At 46.2% G+C, this 14608-nt stretch overlaps 1 protein-coding gene across 1 annotated transcript in view; it reads left to right on the forward strand.

The window, feature by feature from the left end:
• ATG14 (autophagy related 14) overlaps window positions 1-10127 on the forward strand; it is a 35102-nt gene extending 24975 nt beyond the window's left edge. Inside the window, 5 exon segments of the mRNA XM_068254959.1 lie at window positions 1348-1577; window positions 2881-2998; window positions 4524-4614; window positions 7241-7326; window positions 9197-10127. Coding sequence (XP_068111060.1) covers window positions 1348-1577; window positions 2881-2998; window positions 4524-4614; window positions 7241-7326; window positions 9197-9503 — 832 coding nt within the window. The 3' untranslated portion in view covers window positions 9504-10127.
• The last annotated feature ends 4481 nt before the right edge of the window (window positions 10128-14608 follow it).

A 14608-nucleotide genomic window follows, 5' to 3' on the forward strand; every position in this document is an offset into this window, starting at 1 on the left:
GGTGTGGGAAATAAACAGTTAATTTTAATGTTATGTGGTTTCACTGTTTGGCCAAAAGATGGCCACCTTGAGGTTTTTTTTTTTTCTTCTTGTGCTTCTCGCTAACTGGAAGTACAAGGGGGACACGGAAAATTTTATGTGCAGAAAGACTGAAGCCTCTAGTAAGAGCGCTTCGGTTTTTCTGCTGGGGAGACGGATCGGTGATCGGGAACCATGTCCCTATTCACTGATCCCAGGGCTACCGGGGGGCGCGCCGAAGCACCGCAGCAGAGCACCCGGACGTAAGCTTCACGTCCGGGCGGCAGAAATGGTTAAAAGGAAATAAATGTCAGCCTCCATATTTCTCTTTTTATAGTTGTCCTGTAAATAAACTGATGGCATAAATAATTCTCTCTCCTCCTCCTCCTAAAAATTGAATTTCCCACATATTTTTGTTATTTTTAAAAACTTAAAAAGCAGATTTATTGTTTTGTTTCAGCTCAATAAAACAGTCCTGTCCCTTATCTCTCAGTGCTAAAATGTATGAACGCTTGACCTATTTATCTATACCCTACTCTTAGAAGCTCATTTCTCTGCCAGGAATCTGTAATTCCTAATCAGTAAGGGACACTATAGTCTGACTGGGTCCGACTGGAGAAAAACTGTCAATTGCATAGCTGAATATTAACTCTTTCAGGCAGAGAAAAAAGAAAAGCAACACAACATATTTATTAGTGTGCTTGGCACTGTACATACATATGTCTATCTCATCATGTCACATAAGCTTTCCTTTCAGCAACCGTTCCTTTGATTCGATATGACCCAGGTGAAGGGTGGTATTTTTCTCACCATTTTAAAGAAGACCATTGTTAGTTACTTGAGTCTGGGCAGTCATTTTTGGGTCACACACAATATTTGCAGTTGGGTCACAGGAGACCATTTGGTAAATCAGGCCCTTGTTTGCAGGCCCAGATTAACCTCACAGGAGCCTATAGGCCCAGATGTCCTGCACCTTAGATTTTGCCCTCCATGAACCTACAAAGTCCCGCCAAACTGCACCGCAAGTGTGCTGGCTGGCCCAGCTGTCCCTTGCCCATCATAGGAAGCTAGAGGTGCCCCCAAGTATAAGGTAGATAGAGGAACCTTGGTATTAAGTAGCTAGAGGTTCCCCTGGCTGAAGGGAGATCCAATCAGTGGAATGCCAAGAACAGGGTGAGTAACCCTTCATTTACACTCTCATCAGGACTCTGCATAGGCAAGGAGGGAGGGAGGCACGGGGGGGGGGGGGTAGGCATATGCCTACAGTGCCTCTTGGGAAATCCTGCCCTGCCTGTATGTAATGTTCCACCTGCATATGTGTGTTCTCAGGGATCCAGCGGACGTCTCATTTGAAAACGACAATGCAATGACCTCTAGCACTGTGAGCAAGCTGGCGGAAGCTAGGAGGACCACCTACCTCTCTGGAAGATGGGTGTGCGATGACCACAACGGAGACACTAGCATTAGCATTGCCGGGCCCTGGATCACTCTGCCCAACAACGGAGACTACTCGGCGTACTACAACTGGGTGGAGGAGAAGCGGAGCGCACAGGGACCTGGTAATGTCACACTGTACAGCTCTGGGTGACACTCTGCATCCTGCTACATGCCTGTCTGTACACACTGCACTGCATTTCCCATAGATCCATGCAGAAACCTTTCCACCCCTCCCCTCTCCATTGATCAGTGTGCGCCTCCTGGCCAGCAGCAGTGAAGCATGTCTGTACATGCAGCGCAGAGTTGCCCTAATGATCCAGTAACAATCATTAAAGCAAACCTGAAACGGAAAAAAGTATGATATATTGAATTGTATGTGTAGTATGGATAATGAATAGAACATTAGTAGCAAAGAAAAGTCTCATATTTTTATTTTAACCACTTGCCGACCAGTGGCTTTCTGGCTGGTCTGTGCTGCGTAGGCTCTCCAGCCCGCAGCACAGATCAGGTTTTAGCCAGGGCGATCAGACTTACCCCCTTTTTTCCCCATAGGGGGATGTCCTGCTGGGGGGGTCTGATCGCCGCCGGCTCTCTGCGCTTTGCGGGGGGGGCTCTTCAAAGCCCCCCTCCGCAGCGTTTTCGGCGCTCCCAGGCTTCCCGTCCCTCCCTCTCCCTCCATGGCCTGCGCAGGACGGTTATCCGTCCTGCGCATTGAAGGATAGGCTTCAGCCTATCATATGCCGGTGATCCCCGGCCAATCAGAGGCCGGGGATCGCCGATCTGGCTTACGGCGCTGCTGCGCAGCAGCGCCGTATGATGTAAACAGCGGGGATTTCTTCCCCGCGTGTTTACATTTTGCCGGAGAGCCGCGATCGGCGGCTCTCCGGCTGTTCACGGAGACAGCCTCCGTGAATGGACATGGAAAGGCCGCTCGAACGAGCGGCCGTTTCCATGGAAACTTGCAGACGACCAGTTTACGCCAATCGGCGTTAGCTGGTCGTCAAGAGGTTAAGGCTATATAGCTTTTTTTTTTTTATACACATTGAATCATTCTGTCATATTTGCAGTTTGGAAACCACACTCTGTATTTTAAGCTATAAAACAAAGCAGAGCTAATGACCCTTTGAACTTTCCTGCAGTAAAACTTTATCTCGAGCTGTCTCTCACTGTTTCTTGGCTGTTTAAAGAGAGTCTGAAGCCAAAATAGTTTTGGTCTCTTTATTGCCCACTGATTCACAGCAACAGTGCGGCAGAACAATGTATTCAATTCAAATCCCTTCAGCTGTTATTGCGTGATTAACAAATATCCAAACTTTCGCATTTATAGTATTAGTGAGATACTTCGTTATAATATTCTGGCCGGTAAAGTATTTTTAATGTAATGCTGTAATTGTGACATGACTGTTTCTGTTTTGTTCTTTGTAGATATGGAGCAGAATAATCCAGCATACACGATCAGCGCTGCCTTATGCTATGCAACCCAGCTTGTCAACACTCTGTCCCACTTACTAAATGTCAACCTACCAAGAAAGCTTTATAATAGGCGAGTATGAATAGCGATTAGGAAAATGTCAGCGCGTTAATCAATTCACCTTTCAGAATGTTCATAAATCCTTCTCATCCATGCTGTGACCACTTCCTGGAGGCGGTAGAACCTTCTCCAGCAGACCTACTGAGCTCTGACCTCTTACATTGTCTGTAGAAAAGTGTGCTCCCTTCAGTTCAGCTCTATACATTGTAAGCATTAAATACAACTCGTAACAGGAGGGGGAAGCCTCTGGATCTTAATGAGGCTTTCCCCATCATCTTCACCCTCCGATATCGAAACGCTGGCAGCCCCCAAAAATACAGCCGACAATAGCGCCTGAAAATTTTAAACTTCAAGGCTCCAGCTCCTCTGCCTCTAAAGCTGGCCACTAACGGTCCAATTTCTAGCAAAAAATCGTTCGAGCGATCAGAAATTCTGATCGGATTGGTTGTAAATAATCTCCATTGGTGGACACAATCGATTATGAACAAGTGAAAAAAATGTCGCCCGAATGAATTTTCGTCAAACGAAAATTTGGATTTTCTTGGTGGTCGTGATAGGAAGCAATGATTGGTTAGTTGATGGTGTAGTGAATGATTTTTCGTCCGATCAGAATTTCTGATCGCTCGAACGATTTTTCGCTAGAAATTGGACCGTTAGTGGCCAGCTTAATACTTCTAGCCATGCAGCAGATCAGGAGTTTGTACTGTACAGACACAGAGGGTGTGCATTGTATGCAGAACCAGCCTCTGTGTACAATTAGCATTCTTCAAACCCATCTCGGGTTCTCTTTAACTTCATTGAATTGGAAGGGAACCCGCACAGACACGGGTAGAACTTCAAACTCTGTGCAGATAGTACCCTGTCTGGGATTTGAACCGGAGTGCTATTCACTACCCCACTGTGCTGCCCATGAATCCTGTTATTGCCTTTATGTAGTTGTGCTGTTTAAAGTGTACCTGAGATGACATGTGACATGATGAAATAGACATGTGCATATACAGTGGCAAGCATACAGACATGCTGTGCTAATTTTCTTGTTTCACTGCCTGGAAGTGTTTATAATTAGCTATGGAACTGACAGTTTTTCTCCAGTCAGGACTCAGCCTGCTTACTGATAAATTACAGCCATAGAACACATTCCCAAGCAGATAACTGGGCTTTTTACTGTGAGCGGAAAAGATAAAAAGGTCAATAGAGGGGGAATAGTATTTAACACAGCCGGGAACTTGTGCGGCAGCAGGATCAGCCATATACCGGCTGTATCCTGCACCCAAGTCTCCTGCGCTGATTACTCTCGTACGCCTCTTCAGACACTGCAATTGAGCAGAGACTATGAAACATTAAATCTGCTTTGTAAATGTTTATACATAAAATAAAACCTTGAGATATCTAAAAGAGTTCTTTTTAGGAGCAGAAGGACAGATCCAATTGTTTATCTCATTAGTTTATTTTAATCTCTGATTCACTTTAAGGGTTTATTTGATGCAACAATGACATATTTCCCAAGGCTTACTATATCATTTATGTATCTCTCCAGTGAATTTTGTGGGGAAAATCTGAGCCGATGCAAGTTTAACCGAGCGGTGAATAAGCTGAACTCCAACATCCTCTATCTCTGCTTCTCCCAGGTACGTGAAATCCTTCTGGCCTCTATGACTTGTAGTTTCATCTCATATATACACAGACACACACTCACAGACGCACACTCTCTCTCACAGACAGACACATACTCTCTCTCTCTCTCTCACACACACACAGGCAGAGATACGCGCACACTCACACTCAGAGACAGACACATACTCTCACATACACACAGGCAAAGACACTAGCACACGCACACACACACGCGCGCGCACACACACACTCGCGCGCACACACACTCGCGCGCACACTCTCACACGCACACACTCTCACACACTCACTCGCACACTCACACGCATACACACACACACACTCGCGCACACACACACACAGGCAGACACACACACACACACACACAGGCAGACACTCACACACAGGCATATAGACAGACAGAAAGACACACACACTTACACAGGCAGGCAGACACACGCACACACACACAGGCAGACAGAAAGACACACACACTCACAGGCAGGCAGACACACACTCACACACAGGCAAACAGACAGAAAGACACACACACTCACACAGGCAGGCAGACACACACTCACGCAGGCAGACACGCACACACTCACACACAGACTCACACAGAGACACATACTCTCTCACATACACACACAGACAGAGGGACACACACACACGTGCACACACGCTCACACACACACTCTTACATACATACTCTCTCTCTCTCTCTCTCTCTCTCTCTCTCTCTCTCTCTCTCTCTCTCTCTCTCTCTCTCTCTCTCTCTCTCTCTCTCTCTCTCTCTCTCTCTCTCTCTCTCTCTCTCTCTCTCTCTCTCTCTCTCTCTCTCTCTCTCTCTCTCTCTCTCTCTCTCTCTCTCTCTCTCTCTCTCTCTCTCTCTCTCAGATTTGACCATCAGATAGACCCCTTTCTGATGGAATCTAATCATGGAGGGATCTATTGCTGCAAGTGTAGTGCACACAGATTCTAATAATGTAGCTGCCTTTGCCTGCCTGGCCCCCCAGTGCTCCCTCCATGTAATATGTGACCCCCAGGCCTGTGGTGAGTATTGCAGGCCCACCTGGCTCACCTCCTCCTGGGTCCTGCATCTTTCTCCTTGGCCGTCAGATGCATGTACCATACATGCAACGGTATCACATGGTACAGGGGGCCATGGCAAAAGACTCGGGAAATAGGAGGAGGTAAACTGCAGCTCTCACCATGGCCGGGGGGCACCTTAAAGTGGAACTAAACTCAGAACTTTTCTTCTCTAAAGGATTATCTACATCATGATAACCTTTGTGCAGGAAAAACAAATCTTCATTACAATTTGTGGAAATCCTATAAAAAGAAAAAACCCTTCACAGTGGTCAGTTAGGGTGCAGAATAAATCTGCATGTCAACTCATTGCCCATACAATTCTATGGGCCTGTTCACAGTACTGTGTTGTAACTGATCTCGTCATTCTAACTCGCTGCAGGCACGCTTTGTATTAAAGTCTATGGCCTGTCTGCATTGCAGTTCACACACGTGCGTTATGCAACTGACAACTGTGAATCCAGCCTCAAGCTTTAAAGGGAAGGTCCGAGCAAAATAAAAAAATGGGTTTCACTTATCTGGGGCTTCTACCAGCCCCATGCAGCCATCCTGTGCTCTCGTAGTCACTCACTGCTGCTCTGGTCCCCCACTGGCAGCATGCCGACCTCGGAGGTCGGCGGGCCGCATTGCATACATTTTTACGCATTCCCGCTAGTGCAGGAACATTAACACATAAATTTTTACGCGTACATTTTTACGCATTGATCCGCTAACACGTAAAAATGTATGTGTTAATGTTCCTGCACTACCTGGAATGTATAAAAATGTACGCAATGCGGCCCGCCGCCCTCCGAGGTCGGCATGCTGCCAGTGGGGGACTGGAGCAGCAGTGAGTGACTAAGGGCACAGGATGGCTGCATGGGGCTGGTAGAAGCCCCAGGTAAGTGAAACTCATTTTTTTATTTTGCTTGGACCTTCCCTTTAACAAGTATTCACTTTCCAGTGTTTTATGTATGAGGAAAGAGCTGACAGAGATCCCAGCAGAGCTGTCCTGCAGTCTATCCAGCTACTGATAGGAAAGTTTGATCTGGCTAAATAAATGATACAGGAGTAGAGAATTTCTAAGCAACTTATATGTGGAATGAAGACTTTTTATTGTGTCCTGTGTGAGAGTTTGGGTTAAACTTTGTTATGACCACATGATTGCAGCCAACCAATTGGAGGAGGAATTAGTCACATTCCTCTCCACAAATTTTGCTGCTGTAGTTTTTTTTAATTATTGGAGAAAATTCCATCTCTGTTCAGTAACAAGGTCCTTTCGGTCTTGTGATGCACACACTAGAATACATGTGAGACTTGTTGTTTGCAGTGCCTCCACTAGGTGGCCCATCACTGTTGTGTTTATAGAAAATGCCTGACCCAAGTACAGTACTACCTTGCAACCAAATTGTATTTCTACTTTAAAACAGTATGTATTGGCAAATTATTGCTTCCATATTTTCAAAAAGCAAGGATGATGTAGCACAACTATGTCATACGATGCATTGAGTGCTACTGTCCAGCAGTGTGTATGATGTACGAGGCCCCCTGGTGACTGCGTTTCTCTCTCCCCAGCATGTGGACCTGGACCTGTTACATCCTCTGCACACCCTCAGGAATCTCATGTACCTGGTCAGTCCAGACAGTGAAAATCTGGGCAGGTAAGTCAAAATCTCCTTTATGACTGAGCGACGTAGTAAACGACAGAGCACATCACGCACGCGCAGATTAACAGGAATCATAGTGACGTAATTCCTGCCCAGCAGGGAGTACGTCATTGGGGGGGGGGGGGGGGGGGGGGTTGGGTGTGACCACTATACATACGACCCTGTCTTTGCACTCTGCCGCAGGGTCATGTTTGTCCTTTTTTTGTGTTGTGGCAGGGGCAAGACCTCTCCACAGCAACACAGAAAATAGGTGTAAAACCGTCCTGAAGAGACCCAGAATATCTGACCAACTAAAGTCTGGCAAGGCATGCTGGGATTTGTAGTTGCCACCTACAAGATGTTGGCTGTAGGAAATGTGTTTTAAAAGAAAATGTATAGAAACAGACAGTAATAAAAGCATTGAATTACAAACGCGTCTGCAGCTCCAGAATATTTCTGTGTGGTCAGCTCATCGTTTCCTAAGGTGATGGCAGTGTGGTTACCAGGGGAACGGAGAGCAGAGCAGGAAGGACGCAGAGGTATGTCATTTACAGTCTAACATGCCTCTGTGTCTCAATTACTCTCGTCAATTCCGCCTTTGGTACACTATAAAGGGATACTTAAGCGTTCAATAAAAACAATCAGTTTTACTGACCTGGGACTTTTACCAGCCCCCTGAAGCTGTCCCGGGCCCTCGCAGTCGCTCACAGAGCCTCTGGTTCCCCGCCGCCAGCTAGTTTTGTTTCTCCAACAGGCCACAAGTAGTGTTCTTTGCGGTCCCATCTGCAATAGCATCCTGTGCAGGACGCTATCGCAGAAGGGAATGCGAAGGAGATGCGTGGCTAGGCCTGCACAGCGAGCCTGTCAGCCGGAAACAAGACTAGCTGCCGGCAGGGGACAGGAGGATCCGTGGGGCTGCACTGCGGACACGGGACGGCTGCAGGGGCCTAGTAGGAGCCCCAGGTGAGTAAACATTTTATTTTTTTTATTGAAGGCTTAAATATCCCTTTAACACTAATCGTGTGTACACACTTGAAAGATAAATGAAAGATCTCAGACCAATTTTACCCCCTTCCATGTAGTATGAGAGCCATACCTACACAGTCTATTCTATGGAGCTGCACTCCCAATCAGACAGAAATCTTTGCAAGATGCTGCACACACAGATGCTGTACACATTCAAAAGATCATTATCTGCAAAAGATCCGTTCCTGCAAAATGCATTCGTATTCTATGATATCTGCAGACCATCATACACACCTTGTTTAACAGACATTCATCTGCAGATCTGACAGGACAATCATCTGCAGATTTGAAAATCCATTCTGGTGGATCGAATCTGCAGAGTCAGGCGCGAGGTGGAAAAAACAAGTCAGGAGTGGTAACCCCCGAGTGTGACTCGTGGTAGCCACTGGCAGGTCTATGCAGAGCATAGTGCGTTTTCAGTCACCACCTGGGCGATTGAGACGCCGGTAGCCATTCTCCTTTCTGTCCTCAGAGTCTCTGCATCCCTCGGGTGAGATTGCCGTTTGTCGTCATACTACAGTTGGCAATCTCGCTACAAGGTTACAGCACCACTGGGCGGAAGGAGGGAGAAATTTAGCGCTGGATCCCAGGGCGGTGAGTGAGTGCTGGGCTGCTGCAGAGCTCTCTGCGGTGTGTTTTATTTTTCCTGATTTTAGGGTCTAAAAGCCTGCAAAAAAAATTGCATTGCTTTTGAACCCTAAAACCATAAAGAATCAGACTGCCAGGGGGGTGGGATAATCTTTCCTGCCTCCCCTCCTGTATAGGTCGGTACAGTTTTGCATTTTGTGAAACTGTCCTTGCTTATCCCCGATTAGTGAACTGAAGGGGCTAATAGTAAAATACATCTTTTGTTTAATAGGTCTGGACCATTTGAGATCAGCGCCGATCTGGAAGACTCTATGGAATTTGTAGACCCGAGCGGAGCAGGCGAGAGCGATGAGAGTGGAGACGAGCATATAAGCGATGAAGAGACCGATCTGGGCACCGACTGGGAGAATTTGCCAAGCCCCAAGTTCTGTGATATCCCTTCCCAGCCGCTGGAGATGCTGGACAGCCAAAGCACCATGATGTCTCAGCCTATCGCCAGCAGCAGTGCCGGGGGCATGATCTCCTCTGCCGCAGCATCCGTCACCTCCTGGTTCAAGGCCTACACTGGTCATCGCTAGCCGGATCCGGCACCTCCTGGTTCAAGGCCTACACCGGTCATCGCTAGCCAGATCCGGCACCTTCTGGTTCAAGGCCTACACTGGTCATCGCTAGCCAGATCGGGCACCTCTTTCTTCAAGGCCTACAGTGGTCATCGCTATCTGGATCTGTCACCTCCTGGTTCAAGGACTACAGTGGTCATCGCTAGCCAGATCCTGCACCTCCTCGTTCAAGGCCTACACTGGTCATCGCTTGCAGGATCTGGTGGGACGTGTAGAAGACTTTACCTCTCCCGTAACTTTCAATGGCTATGTAAGCTTTCTTCACACACAGGACTGACCTCTGTAGGCAACCTTGTTTATACCTTTATTTTTTTGTGGATAGAGCTTTTTTTCTTCAAAGATCATATGACTTTAAATATTCTGGCAAACTCACTATTAGAGCTTGTACTGTTTAAAAGAATTTTAATAAATGGTCCTCCTATTCCAATGAACTGTGCTGTGCTAAAGTATCGCAAGAAAGCAATCATCACCATATTTAAAAAAGAGTTTGTTTTTCAAGTTTTGCACTAAAACTTAGTGTTGAAGGTAGGTTCACTACTGTATATCCAAATAAAAAAAAATGCAGTTTTGTTATGATTTGGACTCCTTTCCATTGAGTTTTTTATTTTTAATATACTGCATACGTCACTGAGAGAAATCTTTGTTATTTAAAGAGAACCCCAGGTGGGTTCTAAGAATACTAATAGCAGACAGAGGCTGGGCCTGCATATACTGCCCTGCCTCTGTTGCTATACAGCGTCCCTCCAGGGCCCCCTGCGCTCTGCCCCCCCCATAAATCACACGCCGTGCTGGCAACACGCAGTTGTCGCCAGCTGGCTGTTTACGTCTGCCTATCAATCTCGCCGCTCCCCCACCTCATCTAGGTCACCGCTCCCCGCCCACGTCTCTTCCCTCCGCACTGATTGGAGGAAAGGGACGCAGGCAGGGAGCGGCGACCTAGAGGAGGCAGAAGAGCGGCAAGATTGATAGGCAGAGGTAAACAGCAGCGTGTGATTTATGGGGGGGCAGAGCGCAGGGGGGCCCTGGAGGGACGCTGTATAGCAACAGACATGGGGCAGTATATGCAGACCCACCCTCTGTCTGCTATTCAGATTCTTAGAACCCACCTCGGGTTTTCTTTAAGGACATTTCCCGTTCCGCCTGCAGCTAGCAATAATTTTCTAGACAGAATTATTCTTATTTAGGATTTATATAGTGCCGACATCTTCTGCAGTGCTGTACAGAGTATATGGTCTTGTTCTCTCAGAGAACCTCAATCTAGTCCCTACCATAGTCATAGGTCTGTGTGTGTATCGTGTAGTGTATGTATTGTAGTCTAGGGGCAAGTTAGTGGGAAACTAATTAACTTATCTGTAGGTTTGTGGAATAAGGTAGGAAACCAGTGCCTGGAGGAAACCCACACATTCACAGGGAAAACCTACAAACTCCATGCAGATATGGCCCTGGTTGCGACTGAACCAGGGACCCAGCGCTGCAAGGCGAGAGAGCGCCAACCACTATGTCACTGTGCTGCCTCCAGTGGTAGTAATCCACGCTAAAAATCTCTGCAGCTGAAGATTGAATGTGGCTACAGGTGTCCCCCGACGTCACTGGCACCTCCTTTAGCAATCAGACAGCACAGATCAGGAACCACCAGACCTCAGAGCTGCTTTAGAGACTTTCTTTGATCACCTCTAATGTGACGTCCATTGTCCAAAGGGTTGTACTACTCCACACCCACTGCAACTTGGTACTAACTACAACTTTGCACAGACTGGACCTCCAGACCACTGCATTCTAGCATCTATTGCATCTTAGTACTCGGGGATATTTTTTTTCTATACTTTTTTTTTCTTTGGTGCAGCCCCACTCACTTTGCTGTCGATATGACAGCAGAGCTCTGTGGCTCCTGACCCTGTGATCACTGTGATTGGCTCACAGTGATCACAGGGTCTAGAGCCAATGGAATTGGCTCCTGACCGGCTCACAGAGCTCTACTGTCATACCGGCAGCAGGGTAATTGAAATCTACGATATGATAGGAATAACCAGTCCCAAGCAGGGTATAGATTGCAATTATAGTGGGCCGGAAGCTGTTAAAAAAAAAAAAAAATTGGTTAGGGGTGGTGGTGGAATAATAGAGTATATTTTATATTAGTTGTGAAGTTAATCTGCTTCCGACTTTTATAGTTTGTGAAATACTGTATATGGGAATAAGAGGTAAAGTCAAATGTATCCATTTATCAGTCAATGTTCTTTTAGTTTCTATTTTTGTAAGAGTTGATTCATTCCTTCCTTCTTGGTATGAGTGGTAATTGTTGTTTCGTGGTCAAAGAAGTTTGACACAGCTGCCGGTGGGTTGGTATGACACCATTTAAATGTTGTTGGTTTTTTTGGCTTCCGTTGTATCAGTAGTGATTTTTATTTTTTTCCTAATGGTTTTTTAGTATTTTTCCATTTGTCTCTAAACAGGGCAGTAGAGTTGTCAATAACAATATTAGGATTAATTTGGCAGATTTTTGTATTCCAGTGCAAAATGAGTAGTATTGTACAGGTTTTCCGTGTGTGTATGAACCTAGTTTTATTACAGCTCCAGCAGAGTTGGTTATTCTGATTAGATTTTGAAGCATTTTTGCTTTCCTGTTGAGCATTCTCTAGACCAGTGGTCCTCAAACTAAGCCACACGGGCCGAATGTGGCCCCCCACACACAAAATGTATTACTTATAGATGCGGTCAGCTACATATTTAAATACTGGTGGTCCACATATAGAACAGCAGTGCTGGCGCCACTTATCCACATGGAAGCCAGAAAGCAGTAATTTTGCTGGTTTCTAATCTGATTCCACATCGGGTGACACTGCTGTCCAATTGGACTTCAGGTTCTCACCTGGGTATGCTTCACTGTCTGGCCTGCAAAGACATTTTATGTATACTCCGAACCCCCAGCAGTCTGAAGTATGTTGACCCAGCCCTTGACCCAACATATTTGGGGACCCCTACTCTAGACCTTAGCTACACTTCAGCACACCACTTTGCAACTACAATCAGTATAAATTCAGTGCAGGTTATTAAATGCTCCAATCCAAACCTATTTCCAAATATCTCAGCTAGCAATCCTGGCTGAGAGATGTAATAAGGTGAAATGAAAAAGGTTTACTAGCTTTTACCAACCCATACCATAAGGTTTACTTGGAGGAAACCAGAAAGCGTCACAAAGAGCCCAATGTAGTATAACCAGGTTATGGAGAAAGATAAAACGTGTGCTATTATACTGTTAAAGGGAAGGTCCAAGCAAAAAAAAAAAATGAGATTCACTTACCTGGGGCTTCTACCAGCCCCATGCAGCCATCCTGTGCCCTCGTAGTCACTCACTGCTGCTCCAGTCCCCCGCTGGCAGCTTTCTGACCTCGGAGGTCAGGGACAAATTGCGTACATTTTTACACATTCCCGCTAGTGTAGGAACATTAACACATACATTTTTATGCGTTAGTGGTGAAACACGTACATTTTTGTTCCTGCACTAGCTGGAATGCGTAAAAATGTATGCAATGTGGCCCTGACCTCCGAGGTCAGAAAGCTGCCAGCGGGGAACTGGAGCAGCAGTGAGTGACTACGAGGGCACAGGATGGCTACATGGGGCTGGTAGAAGCCCCAGGTAAGTGAATCTCATTTTTTTTTTTGCTTGAACCTTCCCTTTAAGTGTTGTTTACCTTAAAGTGAACCCGAGGTGAGAGTGAGGCTGCCATATTTATTTTAAACAATTACTAGTTGCCTGGCAGACCTGCTGATCTATTTGGCTGCAGTAGTGTACTGAATTCCACCAGAAACGAGCATGCAGCTAATATTGTCAGAAATCCCTGACCTGCTGCACGCTTGTTCAAGGTTTATGGTTGAAAATATTAGAGGCAGAGGACAAGCAAGGCAGGGTATTGGTTAAAAAGAAATATTACAGCCTCCATATTATTCTCACCTCAGGTTCTCTTTAAGAAGTTGCTCTCTGTAGATAGACAAGGAGAGGTCGCTTGGCAGCTACAATGAACAATTATAACCCGATGAAGCAGGTTTAATCTTGCAAAACATGTTGCGTTTGTATATATACACATTTCATTGTTTTACTAAATCAAACAATTCAATGCCTACTTATTGAGGAGGCAAGTCCACCACTACCTCCTCTTCTAAAGTTTAATGGTTTTATACTGTTGTTGGAACCTTTGTTCCATCCTTTCTACAAATTATAAAAGTTGTAAACTCCCATGTACTGGTCAGCCCAGCATCTCTAATTTCAGGTCAAAATCCTCTCTAGCTGCCTCATGGATTGTAAAAAGTTCTGATCATTCCATGCAGGAAACCCATCACACATCAATCTTTCGGTGAAACCTCCAGGTGTCAGGCACCTAAAATTTAACAAAAAGGATATTGAAGGGTCCCTCCCAGCCAGAATGCATTCTATTAAAGCATTCGATTAAAAAGAATCGCATCGCCTGACTCAAACCTTAAAGGGGAACTGAAGTAAGAGGTATACGGAGGCTGCCATATTTATTTCCTTTTAAGCAATACCAGTTGCCTGGCAGCCCTGCTGGTCTATTTCTCTGCAGTAGTATCCGAATAACGCCAGAAACAAGTAGTCTTGTCAGATCTGACTTTAACCTCCTTAGCGATATGGACGAATATATACGTCCATCACCGCCAGAGGTCGCCGCTCAGGCCATGCTGGGCCGATTTTTGTGAAATAAAAAGCAGCACACCCAGCCGGCACTTTGCCAGCCGCGTGTGCTGCCTGATTGCAGCGGCGAAAGAGGGTCCTCCCCAGCGCTAAGGGCTGGATCGGAGGCAGCTGACATCCATGACGTCACTCCGCTCGTCCCACTGGCGACGATGTAAGCAAAACAAGGAAGGCTACTCATTGCGGCCGGCCTTGTTTATTCTGGTCGCCGGAGGCAATCAGAATGACGCTTCCGGAGCACCCTCTAGTGGGCTTTCATGCAGCCAACTTTCAGTTGGCTGCATAAAACAGGTTTTTTTTTTTTAATTTAAAAAAAACACCCTCCCGCAGCCACCCTGGCGATCTTAATAGAACGCCAGGG

The sequence above is a fragment of the Hyperolius riggenbachi genome, chromosome 9 (genome assembly GCF_040937935.1).
Source record: "Hyperolius riggenbachi isolate aHypRig1 chromosome 9, aHypRig1.pri, whole genome shotgun sequence".
In the NCBI taxonomy this organism is placed as follows: domain Eukaryota; kingdom Metazoa; phylum Chordata; class Amphibia; order Anura; family Hyperoliidae; genus Hyperolius; species Hyperolius riggenbachi.